The sequence below is a fragment of the Gymnodraco acuticeps genome, unplaced genomic scaffold (assembly GCF_902827175.1).
Source record: "Gymnodraco acuticeps unplaced genomic scaffold, fGymAcu1.1, whole genome shotgun sequence".
NCBI lineage: Eukaryota > Metazoa > Chordata > Actinopteri > Perciformes > Bathydraconidae > Gymnodraco > Gymnodraco acuticeps.
The window spans coordinates 126,635-147,231 of record NW_022992162.1 but is presented as its reverse complement, the minus strand read 5'-3'; the positions used below and the strand labels follow the sequence as shown (position 1 = coordinate 147,231).

The 20,597-nt window shown below is 42.9% G+C and overlaps 1 protein-coding gene across 1 annotated transcript; it reads left to right on the top strand.

Moving 5' to 3' along the window:
* Nucleotides 1-49: 49 nt before the first annotated feature.
* On the top strand, nucleotides 50-12,318 carry cav1 (caveolin 1). The gene is made up of 3 exons (XM_034204590.1): nucleotides 50-351; nucleotides 1,213-1,380; nucleotides 10,296-12,318. The coding sequence occupies exons 1-3, from the start codon at nucleotides 316-318 to the stop codon at nucleotides 10,635-10,637; spliced, it is 546 nt and encodes a 181-aa protein (XP_034060481.1). The 5' UTR covers nucleotides 50-315; the 3' UTR covers nucleotides 10,638-12,318.
* Nucleotides 12,319-20,597: the final 8,279 nt, after the last annotated feature.

Here is a 20,597-nt window from a genome sequence, read left to right as displayed (position 1 = left end):
TCCCCAAATACAGTTATTCCACTCGAGTTACAGCAGTCCTTTAGTTCCAGTCTCTCTCCAGTCTGGCAGGTTACAGGGTGGCTCTCTCCTCTCGCCTTCAGGTGACTCCAAAGACGCACCGTAGAAACCCCGGAGGTTTCCCCTCTCTGGGATTACATTCTAGTCACGTTCAGCAAAAAAAGGGCAGGAATTAGATGACCAAACAGGTCCCTGAGAAGAGAGTCCTCTCACTTCGCCTCCACGCCTCCCACTCGGCTTCCTATATTGTCTTCTTATCCGTTACGCCGCGCTTATCCGTTCAAACTTGATTACAGCATGACAGGAGGACTGAAGGACGGCGAGAAGGAAGAGGTACAGTATGCGCACACGGCACTATTTTAATGTTTCTTTTACTTTACATGGACTTTTCTTCTCTGAGGAGCTGCTTATTATTGCTTATAAGTTGCATTCTTGAAGGACGTTTGGATGTTAGTCCATGGTTTACAGCGCTGTGTTTCAATCGTTATCTTATTTTCTGGCGCCTAGTCATGAACGCGTCTCCCACACACTCTCTAGGGGAATGTGAAGCACCATTGAGGTGCATTAGCATGTGAGTGTGAGATTTTACCAGCTATATGTTCGTGCGTAAAAGCGCAAAGGAGAGTATACCCAAAACATTTTTATAAAAACAGAAGCATTCAGTGAAAATGTTCAAAATTAAATTATAAATCCATAAGGTTTGGAGTGAAAGGGAGAACGATTCACGAAAGAGTGATGTGCCGAACAATGGAGTCTTTACCCACTGCGTTTTTAAGGCACTGAATACGGAAATCAAACGTGTCTTTACTTTAAATGTGCCCATATATGTGTGGGAGTGGTATAACAAATTCACAGTTGATTAACCTAATTGTTCAGAAAGCATCCCAAATGATTTGGAAAACGCTTAGTCAGGGGATAATCAACATTTGAAGTATGTGCTTTTACGCATTTCTTAAAACTGTTGCCATGGACACAGGTTGTACAAACAGCATGTCAGGTCAGGATATGTTTTCTCTCCGGGTGGTGAGGACCCCTTTGCGGCGGGATTGAGGGGGTGTGGTGCTTCACTTTCTACACATTTAAACCCATCCCTGTTTGCGGGGCAGGCTGCTTCTGCTCCAGTCTCTCTGCACTCTCCCTCCTCACTCCTCCTCACACTCTTCTTCTCTTTCTGCCTCCTCCGGACCCTGACAGGAGTGTCTGCATTCGCCGTTCATCCGAAAGCAAGGGAACATATACAAACCTAACAACAAAGACATGGACAACGACAGCATGAACGAGAAGACCATGGATGATATCCACACCAAAGAGATCGACCTGGTCAACCGGGACCCGAAGCGAATAAACGACGATGTTGTCAAGGTGAGTCAAACCTGGAGGGCTGGAGGATTTATTTTTGGGGTGGAATGGTGCAGCTGTTGCGTGCTTTTGAAACTTAAACTCCAGCTAAATCCCGTTTGAAGAGATCGCACTTGACTTAAGCTAAGTGTAGCTGCTTGAAAAATGTGTTTTACTTAAATAAACTTTGGGAAACCGAAGCGAAAGTTATCAAACGGGTGTTATGCGCGCGTCAGAGGCGCACTGCAGTTCTCCTGCGCACTGTCTCGAGCGCTGTGTTCCGCCCCGCTGACTTTCCCCTATTAGGAAAAGTCTTAGCAGAGTTATTGAAGCCCATTGAGTCGAGACAATGAGCAGCTTTCCCCCTGCACGAGCAGCAGACTCAAACATGTGAACATCCTCGCTCCAACTGAGGAAACATTACGAGTTTCCTGTTATTGGAACGCACTTTTCCCACCGTCCCTGATGCACGCCTGGCTGTTGGGAATTATTTCCATAAGAGAGCGGCCTGGTGCGTAAATACGGAGTGTTTATTTTTGTTTAAAGGAGTTAGCAGAGGACTGGTAGTGCTGGAAAACCACCTGACGCGTCCTCAGTGAGCGGGGGGCAGCAGCTGCCTGCGCCCGGCCTCCCTCTCCTCAGCTGGGGGAGTTTTTGTTCATGAGTGGGGGGTCTCACTGCATGAGAAGGGGGTCAGCTCTTTGAAATGCCTGAACTCTGCCTTGTTAAAACAGGGAAACACCCAAGTAGCCAAGTGGTAGTCTGAGGGGATATCCCTCACCACTCCCAATCTCTCCTCCCTTCTTCCTCCCATTCTCCTCCTCCTCCTCCTCCTCCTCCCTCTCACTCCCTTCTTTCCCTACATGCCTGCAGTTGCGTCACCGGAGCAAATGTGCATGTGTTGCTCTGTATTGGCTGCTTTCAGGCTCCAAGTGAAATGACAGTCTGACATGATTGATTAGAAAGGTGATCCTTAGCCTCTACTGTTCGGTGATAGTGATGTGACTTTAATATCATTGCTTCCATTCAGGGAAGCTTCACTGATATGCATTTTGACCATGGAGTCTTATTTCTAGCCACATTGCAATACTGTGAATGAGGTGAAAAGTGAGTTTCATCACATGTGAAACGTCTACAAACCGGCTTCATCGCATCATTCGCTTGTTAAATATCTGCAGATCACATGATTTTGTAACAATGTGACACTTGAATGGCGGAAAACCACATGTGCCCATTAGTACATTGTAACCATGTGACGAATAAGTGAAATGGTTTCACGTGTGATGAGTTTCCCATTGCTTTTTTTGCAAAGGAAAAACTGTTTATTGGAGTTAGAAAGAAAGGAGAAAGGTGGCTACAAAAAGCAAATGAACAGAATATATAAATAACCTTTTTCCAGTTGTGCCACATCTACACTTTTAGCAGTTTTCTGGCCTCCCCTTCTTCTTCCTCCTCTCCTTGCTCTCCTCTCCCTCCCAAAGCTCCTCCATTGTGACAGTGAGTCAGACTCTCCTTCAGGCTCAGAATAGACTTCAGCTTTACGATTGCCCCGCCCCGCTCTAATCAACTCAACAGACCCCTGCTCAAATGATCGGAAATCACATGCAAGTCCACTGTGAAACAATGAAAACTCCATATAAGAGAACCTCAGACTTTAAGTAGGCTACATTTAAAGTCCTGTACTTAAGAACAATCATAAGGTACTTTTAGCTCATTCAATTAGTCTAATTTTAAGCTATTTTATACATATTTTACAATCAAAATGTTCAGATGCCCTTCAGTTACAATAGCCTCAGTACGTTAAACTGCACCATAATAACAACACAACCTTTGCAATGGTCCTTCTAGCCATTCAAAGATAGCTTTTGATATTCTTTGGGGCTTCTTTCTGATCATCCTTTAGCATACTACTACGAATGAAAGACTTTTACTCTTAATGGAGCATTTTTGCATTGTGCTATTGGTGATTATACCGAAGTAAGGGCTCTGAAAACGTCAAATGTTAGTGAGGTCACATTTCGCAAAAAGGGGCATTTTCATGTCCTTCTGGATTATAAAGCAGGTCTCGATGTTATAAAAACAGTGTTAAAGTATCAAAATGCTTGGTATACTGAGAAATGCACACCGATGCCACATTGCAGGAACTTTTAACGAGACGTCAGGACTCCCATAAGGTTGTAATGTCACAATTACACTACAAAATGCTGGATGCAAATGAGCAGGAAACACTGACCAATCAGAGCAGACTGGACTTTTTGTTTGGGTCTTAAAGAGACAGGCTCCAGAACGGAGCGTTTCAGACAGAGGGTGATTACAGGTAGATTCAAGCAGACATTTAAGCATGTGTTCAAGAAGACACCTAGAATACAGGAATGAAAGTTAAAAGGCGTGTGATATGTCTCCTTTAACAATTTGAATGACTATTGAACACAGTCACCTCATTTAGACTTAACAACTGCATTATAGGGCAATCTAGAAGCCTTCAGAATAAAGCATGTTGTTTTTACAGTGTGTGCTGCTGTACACAGCTTCTCTGAGGTGCTGTGAGGTCAATGAGACATTTCTGCCAAGTGGAAGCGTGTGTTTGGTGTGAGCCCCAATGAACATCACAAGCAGGGAATCCCTCCCAGCAAACCCCCTCATTCTGCAACGCACCGTGACCACAAGGCCCCACAAGTACAGCGTACATGCAGACGTGCCATACGTAGTGTCTATCCACACACACACACACACACACACGCACACACACACACACACACACACACACACACACACACACACACACACACACACACACACACACACACACACACACACACACACACACACACACACACACACACACACACACACTCACACAGTGCATTCTTAAAAGAAAAGGCACCCACGCTGTTCTCCTGCAGCTGGCCTCAATCACCTGGCCACATCAAATAAGTTCCATCACTGACATGCATGCAGAGTTTGCCAGGCACAGACTTTTTTCCCTCGGAGAATCTTTAAATAGCAGAGAGGGGGGGTCATGTGAGGGAAAACGTCTCCACTGGAGACCATTCTCGAGAGGAAGTAGTAAAAATGTGATCCTGAGTCATGAAGGTCGATTTGAAAGGAATGCAAGGCCTATCATTAGTTGGCTTTTGATGGTATTTTGAGTTAATCGCCTCATTGTGGGATGTTCATTTGATTATATATGTGATGTTGTTGCTTTGGAAACAATGGCTCGAGGCATCTCATGCTTAAGGAACTCTGGCAAACGCAGTGCAATGGGATTTGTTTGCATCCAAATGTCATGCAAATGTAATAGACTACGCCTACAGCACAAAAACGTTTGCTAAATACATTCAACATCACACACATAAGCATTCAAGAAGAGATTTCTCACAATGTAAACGAGTCATTATTAAAAAATGTTATACTTAATGCACATATGGATGGTTTAATGTGAAGGTGTTTTGTTTAGTTCTCTGGACATAGATTGCAAAAAGCGTCTTAGATGAGATGATGTGTTGAATGAAATAGTTGTCACAGCTTTAAAGAGACCCTAATCATCTCATTTTCAGGTTCATATGTCTGTAGTGTCTCTACTGGGACATGTCTCCATGCTTTAATGCATGCAGCACCTCTTTTCACCCTCTGTCTGAAACCAGAGCCCAGTCTGCTCTGATTGGTTAGCTGGCTGGCTCTGTTGTGATTGGTCAACCGCTTAGAGATGTCCCGCCCCTTAGTCTATCAAGTACAATGTGTTGGAGTGCTAGCCAATAGAAGCATGAGTGTCATATAGTGCTGTCACTATGTTACAGAAGTAAACAAAGGAGCCCAACAACTAATATAACCCACCACAGGAAAGGGGGAACCAGCACTATGATAGCGCCTTTTTAGTTATTTTTAATGAAAGTATTTTGAAGCTGTCGGTCACACACTGTACGCCTCTGCTGCCAATCATCCTTATCTCCCCCCTGAACCAAACCAAACGTTTCCTCTGACAGCCATAAGCCCCAAACCAACAAAAGACCCCATTATTGTTCTTCATTCTGACCTTCTCCACCAGAGACCCACTTTGTCTATTCAGGCGTACATGACAGCCTGAGGATAGAGCGCTGGAAATAAAGCGTTGCCTTATGTACTCAATAATACAGTCGCCTAGCTGGCGGGTCACATGCTCATCCCGAGACAACTGTATTTCATATCAAACGTGGATTGAAATGCGGTCCACACCAGCATGACTGGGAGGACGCAGTTACAAAGGACACAGTCGTGTTTGAAGTGTTTTTTACTTAAATTATAGCATGTTTTTATTTGATAATTGCTTAATCTTGACGACTTTTTTGATCTTTAAAAAGCACCTTTGCTTCGATCAGAAAGTAGAGGATTCCTTTTTCTCACTCTGACCTAGATCGACTGGGCTTCTGCAGTAAAAACAATACACAACATAATGGTATTTCATCTACTTTTTTATACTGTAGAAGTTTAAATTATTGCATTTCTTCATTTAATAACTGTATGATCAAGAGGACTCAAGAAAACTGTCGACTTGTGTGATCTACTTCTTTAGAAAAATCCTTTCTTTGATAAAAAAAAAGTAGAAGATTCGTGTTGCCTTTGGACAACACAAATCTTCATAAACCATTGGATTAAAGCAGATTGTTGTCATGTCCTTGCCAAAATCTTAAAGGTCCGTGTCATGGCCATTTCTACTGATCATAATTCCATTGTTGAGGTCTACTAGAATAGATTTAAATTGCTCAATGTTCCAAACTCACATTGGTTTCTCACACAGCATCTCTGATAGTATGTGTATTCACTCTCTGTCCTACACGGCTTGTTGTCGCTCCTGCCCCCCCCTCCCTGTGAGCCCAGTGTGCTCTGATTGGTCGGGACGTTGCGAGGCTCGCTGCTGTGAGGAGCGGACAGGTTTCCGGGTCGGCGATACAGCGAGACACAGCGAAACTCATCCTGAGCACACAAACACTCACAGCCGAAGTAAAAACAATAAGTGTGGCTTGATATTGAGAAAGAAAAAGGTTTCTAACGCTGTGAGAATGGGTCTGCGGAGAGCATTTCTCCGCCATCCCAACTCGTCTATTACCAGCGTTCAGGGAGCTCTATGCAAGTCAATGGGACTCCCTGTTAGTTAGCCAAGGGGTCCTGGTGTGTGTGAGGTGCTCACATGGGCCAATCCGGTCATTTGTTGTTGATGTGGGTGTTCACACGTCACAGAACCCAGGAAGTAAACAATGGAGAATGAGAAATGTCCAACGAGGCGTTCTGGGGCAGCATAGACAGGTATTTTCTGTGTTAGAGTTTTACTCGCTACAGGGTGTACTTTGAGGGTTTGTGACTCTGCAGACCGTTTACATGCAGAAAAACCTTCATAACACAAGGGGACGGGTGATAACCGGAAAAGCATGACATGGGAACTTTAATTAACAATAAAGTCAAATAAAATGGTCCAAAGAAGCAAACATCCCTCCAGTTGTTCCTCTGTTGCACATGAAGGGGATGCTTTCATAGACTAGATTCCCCAAACTTCAATTTAAGATAATTCATTGTCCCATGAAGTTAAAAACAGAACAGTTTTAAGATATAGAAGCAGCAAACAGCTTTACTTTGTGGCGCCAAAGCTCTGCTCCGTCCTGCTGTGGTTGTTTGTGCCTCTCTGCAGAAGGCTCTCATTTAGTCTCAATCAAAGTTCTGGAAACTGGAGCGGAGTGGGTCCACTTTCAAATGTGTAGCTGTGGAAAAATTAAATAGACGGCGCGCTGGTTTTGTGGCCGATGCCAGATTTATACTACAAGGCGGTGGTGAGCGCTGTGAGGGAAGCTTTATGCTGCTGCTGGGACGAAGAGAATCTGACTTACGAGATGCAGGTTTAAGGACAAGTAGGATATTAAAGAGGTTGATTCCAATGTACGGCATTTAGGGTTGAAGTAAACAAGACCTTCATAATGAATAACAACATGAAAAAGAGGTCATGTGTTTTATAGTCTGCAGAACGCTTGGTTGTTTAGACGTTTTTAGAATAAATGAATGGTTTCTAAAAGTCTGATCTTTATGTAAATCCAGCATTTTCTTAATTCTAGTGTGGCAACCTTTCTTAATCCCTCTTGCTTCAAGATGCAAACCGTCTTCTTGAACTTTTCCCTTCAGTATCTGTGTTTCAAATTCTAAAAACAACAAGATTTCTTGCTGCAATCTTTGTTCTTCTCTGCCAGATTTCTCACTCACGTTTTTTTCAGGGAAATTCGCTCATGTACTCTCCTTCCAAGTTAAGTCAGAAGATTGATATGACATGACAGATTTTAAATTAAAGCCAGGAGAATAAACTGGAAATAGGTAGAACAGCTGGAGAAAGCCAAATGTTATAATTGGTTTAATCCATAGTCTAAAAACATCAAGTTGTCTTTTTTACGGTGAGACATGTGCCATAATGGCTTCAATGGGCATCTGTGTTTTTACCATCCAGTTGTTTTATGGATTAAACAAATCAGTTAGTTAATAAGTGACCCTCAGACATGTTGGCTACCTTTGGGAAAACCAGAGCTAGCTGTTTATCCTTACTTCCTGTCTGTATGCTGCTATAAACTAAGCTAACTGGCTGCTGGATCCTGCTTAATATTTAACAGAATGTGTCGAGTCTTATCGTCTCAACAAAGGTTTTGCCGTCTTTCCATCAATCTATTTTAATAGTGATACAGCTCTCAATGTTAGCATGAATGTATGGCATTACAAAATATAACTCAATTCCACTTTCTTAATGCTGTGCAGTTTGTAGTCAGTGTCTTATACAAGTATGTGCCTTTCAACTATCCAAACAGTGGATTCACTTAGGAATTAAACACTTCACTTTTCCATTTCACTGTCAGTGGGACGCTGGATAATATCTGTGTGACTTATTGGTGTTGCAGCCATTAGCCTCCAGTAGCCCAACTGCTGTGTTAGCCGAGGCATAGTCTCCAAGTAACTGTAAAATAAATATTGACTCAGCACTCAGAATCCTGCAGAGACGACAAGAGGGAGAGTCTGTGTGTCCCACAGCTCTGAAGGGGTCGCACTTGCTGGTATTGTCATATTTAAAAGCCTGTAAGATGTGTGTTTACTGTGAAAGGAAGCACAATGTTCGTGTCGTCTTGATTGGGGGTTGAGGAAGATCCATTTACAATGAAACACTGAATGGAGATGTCTTCCTTTTTGGTTTCTGTGGTTACATTTTTAGTGTCTGCAGGTTTCATTCTCTCTGTTGTTTGACCTTCACTGGTTATCCAAACTCTGCGGCTTTCCTTTCGTAGACATGTGAACCACATCCCATCCTGAGCACTACATACTTTTTCCAGCAGAGACATACCACACACTGAGTGTTTACAACAGTCAAGGTAAAAGCTTCTAGGAACTCAATTTAGCCTGATAATTATTTGGATTTTAAACAATGACGTGGTGTCTTTTAACCACTGTTTTATTGGCTACATCTGGTCCCTCTCTGGCTATCCTTTAACTTCAGAAAAGCACTGTTTTTGTTGCCTATTTTGGTCAAAATGTTGCCTCTATCTTTCTTTCTAGTGAAGTTTGATGTGTTCAAGATGCACTGGACACAAAAGTCCTGTTCAGAAAGTGCAGCAGATGCCAGAGATAGTGTGTGTATCAGTGTTTTGGGCGGGGCAGTGTGTTGGTGGTTAGACTGCATACCAGTCACCACGAGGGGAGATCACAAGCCCCACCCTCCATCTCACCAAGAAGCTGATGTGTGTGGAAATAATGGGAAAGAACGGCAGCAAGAAAGAGTTTGCAATAACTTAATTTGCACAATTTCAGGGCCTTGTGAAATGCTTTTCGCGGTGGATGGCGGTATTTGAGAAGTCATTAGGATGAGTCATGAGGCCAATTGGGAGCTGAGCGTCTCTGTGTACAAAAACATAAAATGTACCTTTCATTTATGGTAGTGTTTTACTTACCTTTAGTGGTATGAATCCATGGCTGTTCCAGTGAACCTTCGCAAGGTTTTACCGTAGGACATCCATTTATAAGATTCCTACTGCACCCAAAGATAACTAGGGTGAATGACATTGAGGTTGAAATGTTATATTTACTGTAGGGTTAGGGTTAGGTTAGTCCAAGTTTGCGATCCCATTTCTTAATGTTGTCTGCCCGTTCTCCTCCTTTTCGGTCAATTTCTGACTTTACTATCGAATAAAGACACGAGAGAACAATTACTTTTAATGAAGACAAACAGACAACCAAAAAGCTAACCTCATTTGTGGAGGTTATGACACTTTACGACTTTCAAATCTAAAACAAGGCAAGATATACGACCACCAGAAGAGGTTTTGCCAACTTCTTCTCACTCTGCCACTTCCTCCCTCTTCAGGTAGACTTTCCCTCTTCAATATTTCCTGTCTGCGTCTTCAATTCAATTCAAAACCTTTATTTATCCAGGTAAAATCCCGTTGAGATCAATGATCTCTTTTTCAAGGGAGACCTGCAGTCTGGTTGTGCTATCAATGTTTCACCAATGTTCAAAGAATCGAGCCAGTTATTTTTCCGTAATCCTGTACGTTTTGCTGCTTTGCAGAAGTTACGAGACCTATCAATATAAACAAAGCTGGATCTACCAAGTTTGTTTTTCATTCCCATCTTAACTCTTTCCTATCTGTGTCTGGTCGTACTATCTTATAAAAGTTGCTTTAGTTACAGCAAAGTTTATTCGGCATCATCTGTTCCGCTTCTTGGCTAGCTAAAAGACACACTAAAGGATATGCCCTGGTGTGAAATGTTGATAAAAGTGAAAAGAATATGTATTTCAGTGCTGACATTTTGGATTTAATCTTTCGTGGCAAACGCCTTTCACCAATTTTCATAAAAGTCACGCCCGTTGTTTTGCCGTTATCCTAGATCTACCATGTTTTTTTTTTGCCAACATTATCTGACTCTTCCACCTTCTCCCTCTCCAGGTAGACTTCGAGGACATAATCGCCGAGCCTCCAGGGACCTACAGCTTTGACGGCGTGTGGAAAGCCAGCTTCACCACCTTCACCGTCACCAAGTACTGGGTTTACCGGCTGCTGACGGCGCTGGTGGGCATCCCCCTGGCGCTGATCTGGGGAATCTTCTTCGCCATCTTGTCCTTCCTGCACATCTGGGCCGTGGTGCCGTGCGTCAAGAGCTACCTGATCGAGATCCACTGCGTCAGCCGCGTCTACTCCATCTGCGTTCACACCTTCTGCGACCCCTTATTCGAAGCCATGGGAAAGTGCCTGAGCAGCATCAGAATCAGCGCCACCAAGGAGGTGTAGTAGGAGAGGAGGAGGATTTACGGAAAGAGGGGAGGGAAGGTGGGAGGGCTAGAGCAACACAAAAGGAGGGGAAAGTCAGAAGAAGAAATGGACCTTTGGAAAACGAGTGACTTTTCCAGATGGGGCGGGGTTGTGTGGAAATAAAGGGGCGTGGTCACATGGCATCTGACTCCGCCTTTTTTTCCAAAAGCTGTTTTTTCTCTCCAGTGTTGGTGTTACCAAACGGGTGGGCACAACAAATCAAAGGGTCGTTCTCCAGGGGTTTTTTTTTTTTTTTTTTTTTATTCTTCACTGTTGTCAAGCAAATCTGTTTTTCTGTTTTGTTTTTCCACATGATGTAAACTCCTTTCAATCTTCCTGTTTCTGAGGAGAGCTTATCACTTTGATTGAGGAGGGGTGTATCTCTCGTGCTTATTCGTGTTTGTTTTTTGGAGCCGTTGGGTGGGGGTGGGGCGGTTTGGTTGGTTGGTTGGTTGGATGTCGGGGTTTAGTCAGGTCAAAGCAGAGACAAAGAGTGAGCGCTGCCAATGTCGATCTGACTCAGCAAAATCAAAACAAGCCGAAAAGCACAGAAACAACCCCTCCCTCTGGCCTCCATGACCTCCACATCCACACAATCAACCGCCCACCCCCCACCTCCACCCTCCACCGGCTTTCCAGCAGTCTGACACACTGAACCTGCCCTCGTTCCTGCATGCACCTCGCCTTGCAAACAAATCGCCGTCCGCCACCGCCACTCTGCATTCGCTTCTTACTTCACCTCCACCTCAAATGTTTCCAGTGCAGGTTTCATCCCCATTATCCTCATGACAGTGTGACAGAGAATGTTAGTTATTTGATGTTTGCAAAGAAAATACTCTTTCTGACCAATTTAGGCCTTTCATTCTTCAGTGAAGCTTCTTTTTAAATGCTCCATAGTGAATGCTTATTTTTTTCCCCTACACTATGAATATGAAGAACTTTTGAGGGGTTTAACTTCAATACCGTTGTTTTTAATATCCTGTATGTACTGTATGGTTGTCTATGCAGCAATTGAGAAGCTACGGCCTCATTCCAGTGCACTAATCTATGAGAAAGTATTGTTAGTGAATAGCACTAATGAAGATCTTCTGTCTATATTTGCAAAGGTAGTAGAGTACTAGCAGCTACGTTTGCACTCTGCACTTTGGATGTGCAGACACAAGCTTGTGTGGAGATGTTTCTTAACGCACTGTGGTACTTGCACAGGTTAATGCATTGGAATACAAATAATGTGAGATTGAGTGTGTGATTTTGGATGCATTTGTTGTCATATTTTTGCCCCTTTGTTGTCTTCTTGATTGTTATAACTTCCCCATTGTTCTGCCCCCCTGCTTCTTGACTGTGGACACGATGCTGAAAAGCGTCAAACTGATGCCTCCCTCCCAAGAGATTGGTGCAAAGAGGGACTGTTGGGTGGGGTTTTCTGCATTTAGACAGGGGTGGGGTATGTTTTATTGAGACACTAAGCTCGCTTTGACTCAGTCACCTTCAGTCTACCTGCTGTCTTCTCACAGGGAAGGTAACATTATAGCACCTGTTCCTTGAATGGACTGTTTTTAAACTCCAAAGGTGATATTTTTATAAGAAAATATGTTTTTTTCCTTCCTTGCTTTTACTGTACAATATCACGCTGTGCACATTAAAATTTAATATAATCCAGTGTGTTTGTTTTGTATCCCCCGTTTCTTTACCAGGATGGATACACTGATCACCAGCATGTGCCTCTCATGAAAGTCCGATATTAACAACGATTTTGTTGTTCTTTTTGTTGCTTGTGATATTGAGTCATCGCAAATCTAATTATGTAGTGATTCATAGTGGTGACTGGTTTCATTCATCTGTTCTGCAGGAACCAGATAATCGTGGAAAAAATACATAAGAATTAAGCTAAAGCAAGAGCAGCTGAAAAATAATTTCCAGCAGCTCTGCTCTCCAAGCGCTCTGCTGTATTTCTATCAGTCTGTGGCCTTCAGTGTTGCTCACAGGCTTTTTTTCCCGAGCCTGGCACAACATTTCCATGGTTACTTGAGAAACAAATAAAAGCGTTGGGCAATGCCGGAGTCTCTTGACTGCATTCAAGTTAATTTTCCCCCAAAAGCAGGCACATATTATGAAGTCCTGGACTCTCGCTTTAAAATAGAAACATGTTTAATTAGTCACGCTAACAGAGGCTCATTGTTCCTATTTTTTCAAGGGTGATTTAAGGATACAAAAGAGAAGTTAACTGCTACTTGAGGTTTTTGTTTCAATTTATGGAGAAAACACTGGTAGAAGCCAAGGCCTAGTTTGTGCCTCTCATGTAACATTTTTTATTCACATGGTTACATTGAATGGCCAAATGTATTCAACAGACAAGGAAACCTTATGTGAATGTTGCATTTTCAAAACCATGTGCATCTGCTGCTATGATATCTCCTACTAGGAAGGATTTTTCAAATATTTTTCAGCCACACTAGAGAAACGTTCTGCCTTTTAACCCTGAGGTTACTGTCAGGTCAGGTACCAGTGTTGGTCGATACGTCCAGGCTAGCATTTGGTATTCCAGTTCATCTCAAAGGTCAGAGCTCGGTGCTGTGAACTTCTTGTACACCGATTTGGGAAAAGTATTTCTGTATGGACCTGGTTTTGTCAAGCATTTGCACATATTTAGAAGCATATTGCCTAATTTGTATTGTTAGAACTGCAGGGCCAAAAACATTAAAAGACCAAAACTAACTAGGTACACCCAAGTCTACACATATCTTTTTTTCAAACATATTCCTGCTGTGGCGTGAAATTAAGTATTTTAAAGCACTGACAATTTCTTAATCAAAGCAAAGAAAGTGCATCAACAAAACTAAAACGTATATAGTATGTTTATTAAAATTATATTTCATTATTGCAAATGACTTTCATCTTCTCATGCTTAAACATATAGCCTATCCTTTTAAGGAATAAAAGTCAGAATTTAGGAAACTGGAAACCTTTAGGAAACCTTTATCTAGTCGTTTTTTCCTTTAGGAATAAAAGTCAGAATTTAGGAAACTGGAAACCTTTAGGAACCTTTAGGAAACCTTTATCTAGTCGTTTTTTCGGAAAATTGCCTTCAGAACTAAAGGCAAATCTTGTTTTCTCCAAAAAGAGAAAATTAGTTTTTGAAAAGATAACCTAATGGTAACCTGTATGTTGAATGAGAGGTACAAACTGGGCCTAAAGGTTGCATTTCCAGTTTGCATATCATTTCAAGATGAATTTAAATCACAAAAAATCATGCAGAAGAAAGATATGCTTACATTTGGGTCAGAGTTACAGTTTCGGAGTGTCTATTTGCACCCGGGTGTAAATAGCATTGTTAGCTACGGACACCCGGGTGTAAATAGCATTGTTAGCTACGGACACATGGGTGTAAATAGCATTGTTAGCTACGGACACATGGGTGTATTAGCATTGTTAGCTATAGACACCCGGGTGCAAATAGCATTGTTAGCTACAGACATCCGGGTGTAAATAGCATTGTTAGCTACAGACACCCGGGTGTAAATAGCGTTGTTAGCTACGGACACCCGGGTGTACATAGCAACTTTAGCAATAGCTACAGACACCCGGGTGTAAATAGCAGTTAGCTACAGACACCCGTGTGTAAATATCATTGTTAGCTACGGACACCCGGGTGCAAATAGCAGTTAGCAATAGCTACTGACACCCGGGTGTAAATAGCATTGTTAGCTACAGACACCCGGGTGTAAATAGCATTGTTAGCTACAGACACCCGGGTGTAAATAGCATTGTTAGCTACGGACACCCGGGTGTAAATAGCATTGTTAGCTACGGACACCCGGGTGCAAATAGCAGTTAGCAATAGCTACTGACACCCGGGTGTAAATAGCATTGTTAGCTACAGACATCCGGGTGTAAATAGCATTGTTAGCTACGGACACCCGGGTGTAAATAGCATTGTTAGCTACGGACACCCTGGTGTACATAGTATTGTTAGCTACGGACAGCCGGGTGTAAATAGCAACTTAGCAATAGCTACAGACAACCCGGGTGTAAATAGCAGTTAGCTACAGACACCCGTGTGTAAATAGCATTGTTAGCTACGGACACCCGGGTGCAAATAGCATTGTTAGCTACGGACGCCTGGGTGTAATAGCAACTTTAGCAATAGCTACAGACAACCCGGGTGTAAATAACATTGTTAGCTACAGACACCCGGGTGTAAATAGCATTGTCGTTCGGCAGTGGCTCAGTCAGTAGGGGCTTGGAATGTGAGCCGTAGGGTCGCCGGTTCAAGTCCCTGAACAGACCTAAATAGGGAGTGTGGAATGCTACTTGGAGAGGTCTCAGTTCACCTCCTGCCCTGCCGTGGTGCCCTTGAGCAAGGCACCGGACACCCCCGACTCCCATTGATCCCCGGGTGCTGTACAATAGCTTCCCACTGCTCCTAGTATTAGACTCCTGGTACTATGATGGGTTAAATGCAGAGGCCAAATTTCACTGTGTGTTCTGCATGTGTGACCATTAAAGAGGGTTTCACCCCTCCCAATTATATTCTATCATTGTTAGCTACGGACACCCGGGTGCAAATAGCATTGTTAGCTCCGGACACCCGGGTGTAAATAGCAGTTAGCAATAGCTACTGACACCCGGGTGTAAATAGCATTGTTAGTTACAGACACCGGGGTGCAAATAGCATCTGCCTTGAAATTTTCGTAATCTTCCGAAAACGAAACATGTCTACTAATTAAACTTTTCTACACAGACATAAATAAAATCATCTCAACAGTCTTCACTCATCATCAGTGCAGTAACACATCCAAGGCAAGCTGAACCACAACAGAGAGTCCTGAACAGGTTACAAAAGCTCCTAGCAGAGTGAAGCCTGCACGGGCATTTCCAGAGATTCTCAGCTCAGGTCCAGAGCAGACATCACAGGAGGACGAGAGAACCTGAAGACCACACGACTGCACAGTGGCACTGGTGAGCTAATGGCACTGACCTGATACATGCAGGATGATAAGTTACCACTGCTGGCTCGATAATAATAATAAAGCTGTATTTATAAAGCACTTTTCATACAGCACGTGCTTTACAATGCTCCACTCTGTGAAGGAGGGGAATCTGTTTGGTCAGATTCTTGACTAAAATACCCCTGTCCGGTGAAATAATGGAAACATTAAAGGACCATTGCACATAGAGTAGAAATAAACAACAATAGTATTTAAACATCTCAAAATAGAATTAAAGCAAGAAAGTATACAGTAGGCCATGAAGATAAAACATCTATAAACTGACAATAACACACCATTGAAGGGCTCTAGACACAATACCTGTGCTTTTGAATGTTACTTACTGACATGCCTCTTGCCAATAACCATAGTGTGATCTGGATTTGCCCTTTACTTTTGGTGTTGCAATAAACTAAGTTTGGAGTGAAGATATGCTGTCTCTCATTAAAAATTAACTGTTTCCTTTAACGATTACACTAAATATAATTTAGAAATAAACCAATGCTCTATGCTAATGTTTTCTTCACTCTGAAGCTATGGTTCAGCTTGATGCACTGCTCTAGCAGAATGTACAACTATAACAAGCCTACTGTTCAAACAACATATTTGAGAGTGAACTGTTCTATTGTAAAACAAATATTTAAGTTGTGGATGAATTCCAATGAATAATATATTCCGAAATGCTAAGGCATGGATCTGATAACTTGAATAGATCTTTTAGACATTATTTAATTGTCCAAATTGTAACTATTACAAACTATACAGTATGATATATTTGAACAACTATAGAGAGAAACATCACTACCAAACACAATTTAGGTCATTCTTTACAACATTTGTTGAACTACATTAAGAGATCACCTTAGATCGAGAAAATGGGGGTCTGAGATGTACTCAATGAGATGGATGGCTTCTTTTTGATCTTATCCTTGAAATAGAAACCAACTAATATATCTGTTTTATGTACATGTAAAGACTTAAAGGTAGGTAAGGCTAGGTAAGAATGGAGAAACCAGCTCGAGTGCGCTAGCATTTGAAAGTACGCAGCCGAAAAAAATCTGCCCCTTCCTTCAGACTTCCTTCCAGAGCCCCTCCTCCAACACACACGAACGCGCACATGACCAATGAGGACACGAGATAAGTTTGTGCACAGATGGAAGGCTGACAGGCAGGTAGGCCATCCAGTTACTTTAGCCGGGCCGGCTCAGATGATTGGTCGTGCTTTTTACAGCGCCACGGCTTCCACTGATACATTTTTTTATGGATTTATTGTCAAAGCATTTAATGTATTCATTGCTATCGGGATGTTACGTGTTTCTGAAGTGAATTGCCTACCCCACCTTTAAGGTTTAAAATCACATTGAACATAAAATCCTGTTCCCAATATTGCCCACTTGAGGGAGCCATTCAATAACTGTTGTCGTCATCTTTTTCCCCCTATGATTTAAAACACTGCAGAAGCCTGAGTGTGTTAATAATAAAATGGTCTGATGAATGTTATTATATTGCACTAACACACAATATTCTAAATGCCCAAACGATGAGGAGGAAAAGACAAAGTGTTCACCTAAAACTGCTTAAGTTCACATGATTTACTCCTTTAAATGCTAGTGGTTGAGGATGGATGTGACAATATTAGTGTATTGGTTAAAGCTGTTAACTTTTACACATTGTTGTTACTGCTGCTTTAAAGGTCATCATGCTATTTGTAGGCCATAGCATAGGTCTCAGATATATACAAATATATAAAAAACATGTCTATGAAGTGTTTTGCTCCAAACAAACACCAAACAGATCATTCTAGCCATGCCTCATATCCCTCTATTTCACTTCCTGTTTCAAAAGTGCTGATTTGGGGATAAAGCTTTAAAAAGGAGGGTCTGAGCTCATGCGGGACCCGGCAGCTACTGTCTAAACTAAATGCTGCCGTGATGAAACGCCATATCATGGATTATCAAGGATTCTCTCTGAAACAGTCTGGAGCTCAAAGGCTTTCTCTCTTGCTGGTTACACCACAAGGTGAGTTCCTTTTTACTTCCTGCTTCTTCACACACATGCTCTCCAGTACAGGTTAGCTCTGAGTGTTAGCGATGCTAATGTAAACACCGACCATATTACGTCCAAAGCAGTCGGGCATTGTTTCCGATAGCAAGGTTTCTGATTGGGCCGTGGGTCCACATTTCAGATATTACGTCATATCGGACGCAAATCTGGATCAGCTCCGTTGTTCCCCGTTTTTAGAGATTTGGGTACGGAGGAAAAGAGAGGGTTTTATTTTCTGACGCTGCGTGAGTTCCCCGACACACCGGGGACACATGTTGATGTATAAAAGACATCAAAAAATGCATTTTGCATGATAGGTCCTGTTATAGCAGAATGTTTATTACAGTGTATTTCTGGTATATTCATTAATGTCACATGGTATAAGCTATATAGTGGACGGTGTGTTCATTTGGTTTGCTGGAAGGAGGCCCATCTATAGGCAATCAGCTGAAACTCTTTTTACCAGCAGTTGTATACATTGACATGTGTGGTAGCTGCTAAATAAGGTCATGAAATCTGGGATCATGTCAAACTCAGAGGATGCAACATGTATGACTGTATAAGGTTTGAACATCTCTGCCACGTATGCTGCTTCAAGTGTATGTTTTACATGTATAAAGCACATGAGATCTTTCTGGTCTAGGGAGCATTGCTGTAGGACTGCTTGAGAGCAGAGGTAATGTTTTCCTCGTTATTATTGATTGTTGTACAACGCAATAATAATTGATCAACTATACCTGTGTTTGTGTTTTATCGATCCCTCTCTGTTTCATTATTTCCTGTTGTGAGTGCTAAATCGCCACAACAGTCCCCTTTAAGTGTATCTGTTTTGCAGGCTGCAGTTAAGAACTTACAGTCCCTAACGCATTGGAAATGTATTTATTTAAATATTGTATTTGTGTTTAATGATAGACAATTGAAAGACTGATGTTGTTAAACTTGCTGTTTATTTTTGAATGCACAACATTTAAATGATCTTGCACACCAGACTCAAACCATGGACAAATAGCCAGAAAGACCACCAACATTTGATCTTATATAAATCAATATACAAGCATGTGAGTATGCTAAGTTTGCATCCAAACAAGACATTTGGATGCAAAGGTTATACATATCAAAGTATGTAATTTGGGTAAGTGCTTAGTTTACATTTCAAAGTATCATTTGAATACAACTAGGTAAGTGGTAGTAAGTATACATATACCAAATCCTGTTTTAAAAACACATAGGTGTCCCAACTCTAAAATAAAGGTTTGCTGAGATTAAGGCACAAAAACAACTTGTTTGGTTCTGGAAAACATGGTTTGGGTTAAAAAATACTATCTTATTAAGGTAGTGGACATGAATCATTTTACATTACATTTCATTGAGCTGACGCTTTTCCATCCATCCATCTTCTCCCGCTTATCCGTGGTCGGGTCGCGGGGGTAGCAGTTCCAGCAGAGAGCCCCAAACTTTCTTTTCCCTGGCGACATCAACCAGCTCTGACTGGGGGATCCCAAGGCGCTCCCAGGCCAGCGAAGAGATATAATCCCTCCACCTGGTCCTAGGTCTACCCCTTGGTCTCTTCCCAGCTGGACGTGCCTGGAACACCTCCCTAGGGAGGCGCCCAGGTGGCATCCTAACTAGGTGCCCGAACCACCTCAACTGGCTCCTTTCGACGCGAAGGAGGAGCGGCTCAACTCCGAGTCCCTCCCTGATGACCGAACTTCTCACCTTATCCCTAAGGGAGACACCAGCCACCCTGCGGAGAAAACCCATCTCGGCCGCTTGTATCCGCGATCTCGTTCTTTCGGTCATGACCCATCCTTCATGACCATAGGTGAGGGTAGGAACGAAAATGGCCCGGAAGACCGAGAGCTTTGCCTTCTGGCTCAGCTCCCTTTTCGTCACAACGGTGCGGTAAAGCGACTGCAGTACCGCTCCCGCTGCTCCGATTCTCCGGCCCATCTCACGCTCCATTGTTCCCTCACTCGAGAACAAGACCCCGAGATACTTGAACTCCTTCACTTGGGGTAAGGACTCATTCCCTACCTGGAGTGGACAGTCCATCGGTTTCCTGCTGAGAACCATGGCCTCAGATTTGGAGGTGCTGATCCTCATCCCAGCCGCTTCACACTCGGTTGCGAACCGATCCAGTGAGTGCTGAAGGTCGCAGACCGATGAAGCCATCAGAACCACATCATCTGCAAAAAGCAGTGGTGCAATCCTTAGTCCACCGAACTGCAGACCCCCTCCCCCATGACTACGCCTCGAAATCCGATCCATGTATATTACAAACAGGATTGGTGACAAAGCGCAGCCCTGGCGGAGGCCAACCCTCACCGGAAATGGGTCCGACTTACTGCCGAGGACCCGGACACAGCTCTCGCTTTGGGAGTACAGAGATTGGATGGCCCTGAGTAGAGACCCCCTCACCCCATACTCCCGCAGCACCTCCCACAGTAACTCCCTGGGAACTCGGTCATACGCCTTCTCCAAGTCTACAAAACACATGTAGACCGGATAAGCGTACTCCCAGGCCCCCTCCAGGATCCTTGCGAGAGTAAAAAGCTGATCCGTCGTTCCACGACCAGGACGGAATCCGCATTGTTCCTCCTCAATCTGAGGTTCGACAATCGGCCTGACCCTCCTTTCGAGTACCTTAGAGTAAACTTTCCCGGGGAGGCTGAGTAGTGTGATGCCTCTGTAATTGGCACACACCCTCTGACGCTTTTATCCAAAGCAATTTACAATAAGTGCAAAAAGTATCAAACTCCGAACAACAAAGAAAGTGGCGATATATTTACTTCAAGCAAGATCATACCATTGTAAGTGGTGGTGAATTAGTTACAAGGCCTAAATGACTCAACAAGTACGGTTTTTTCAGCAAAAACTTAATTGCCAAGGTACAGACATCATGAGTGCA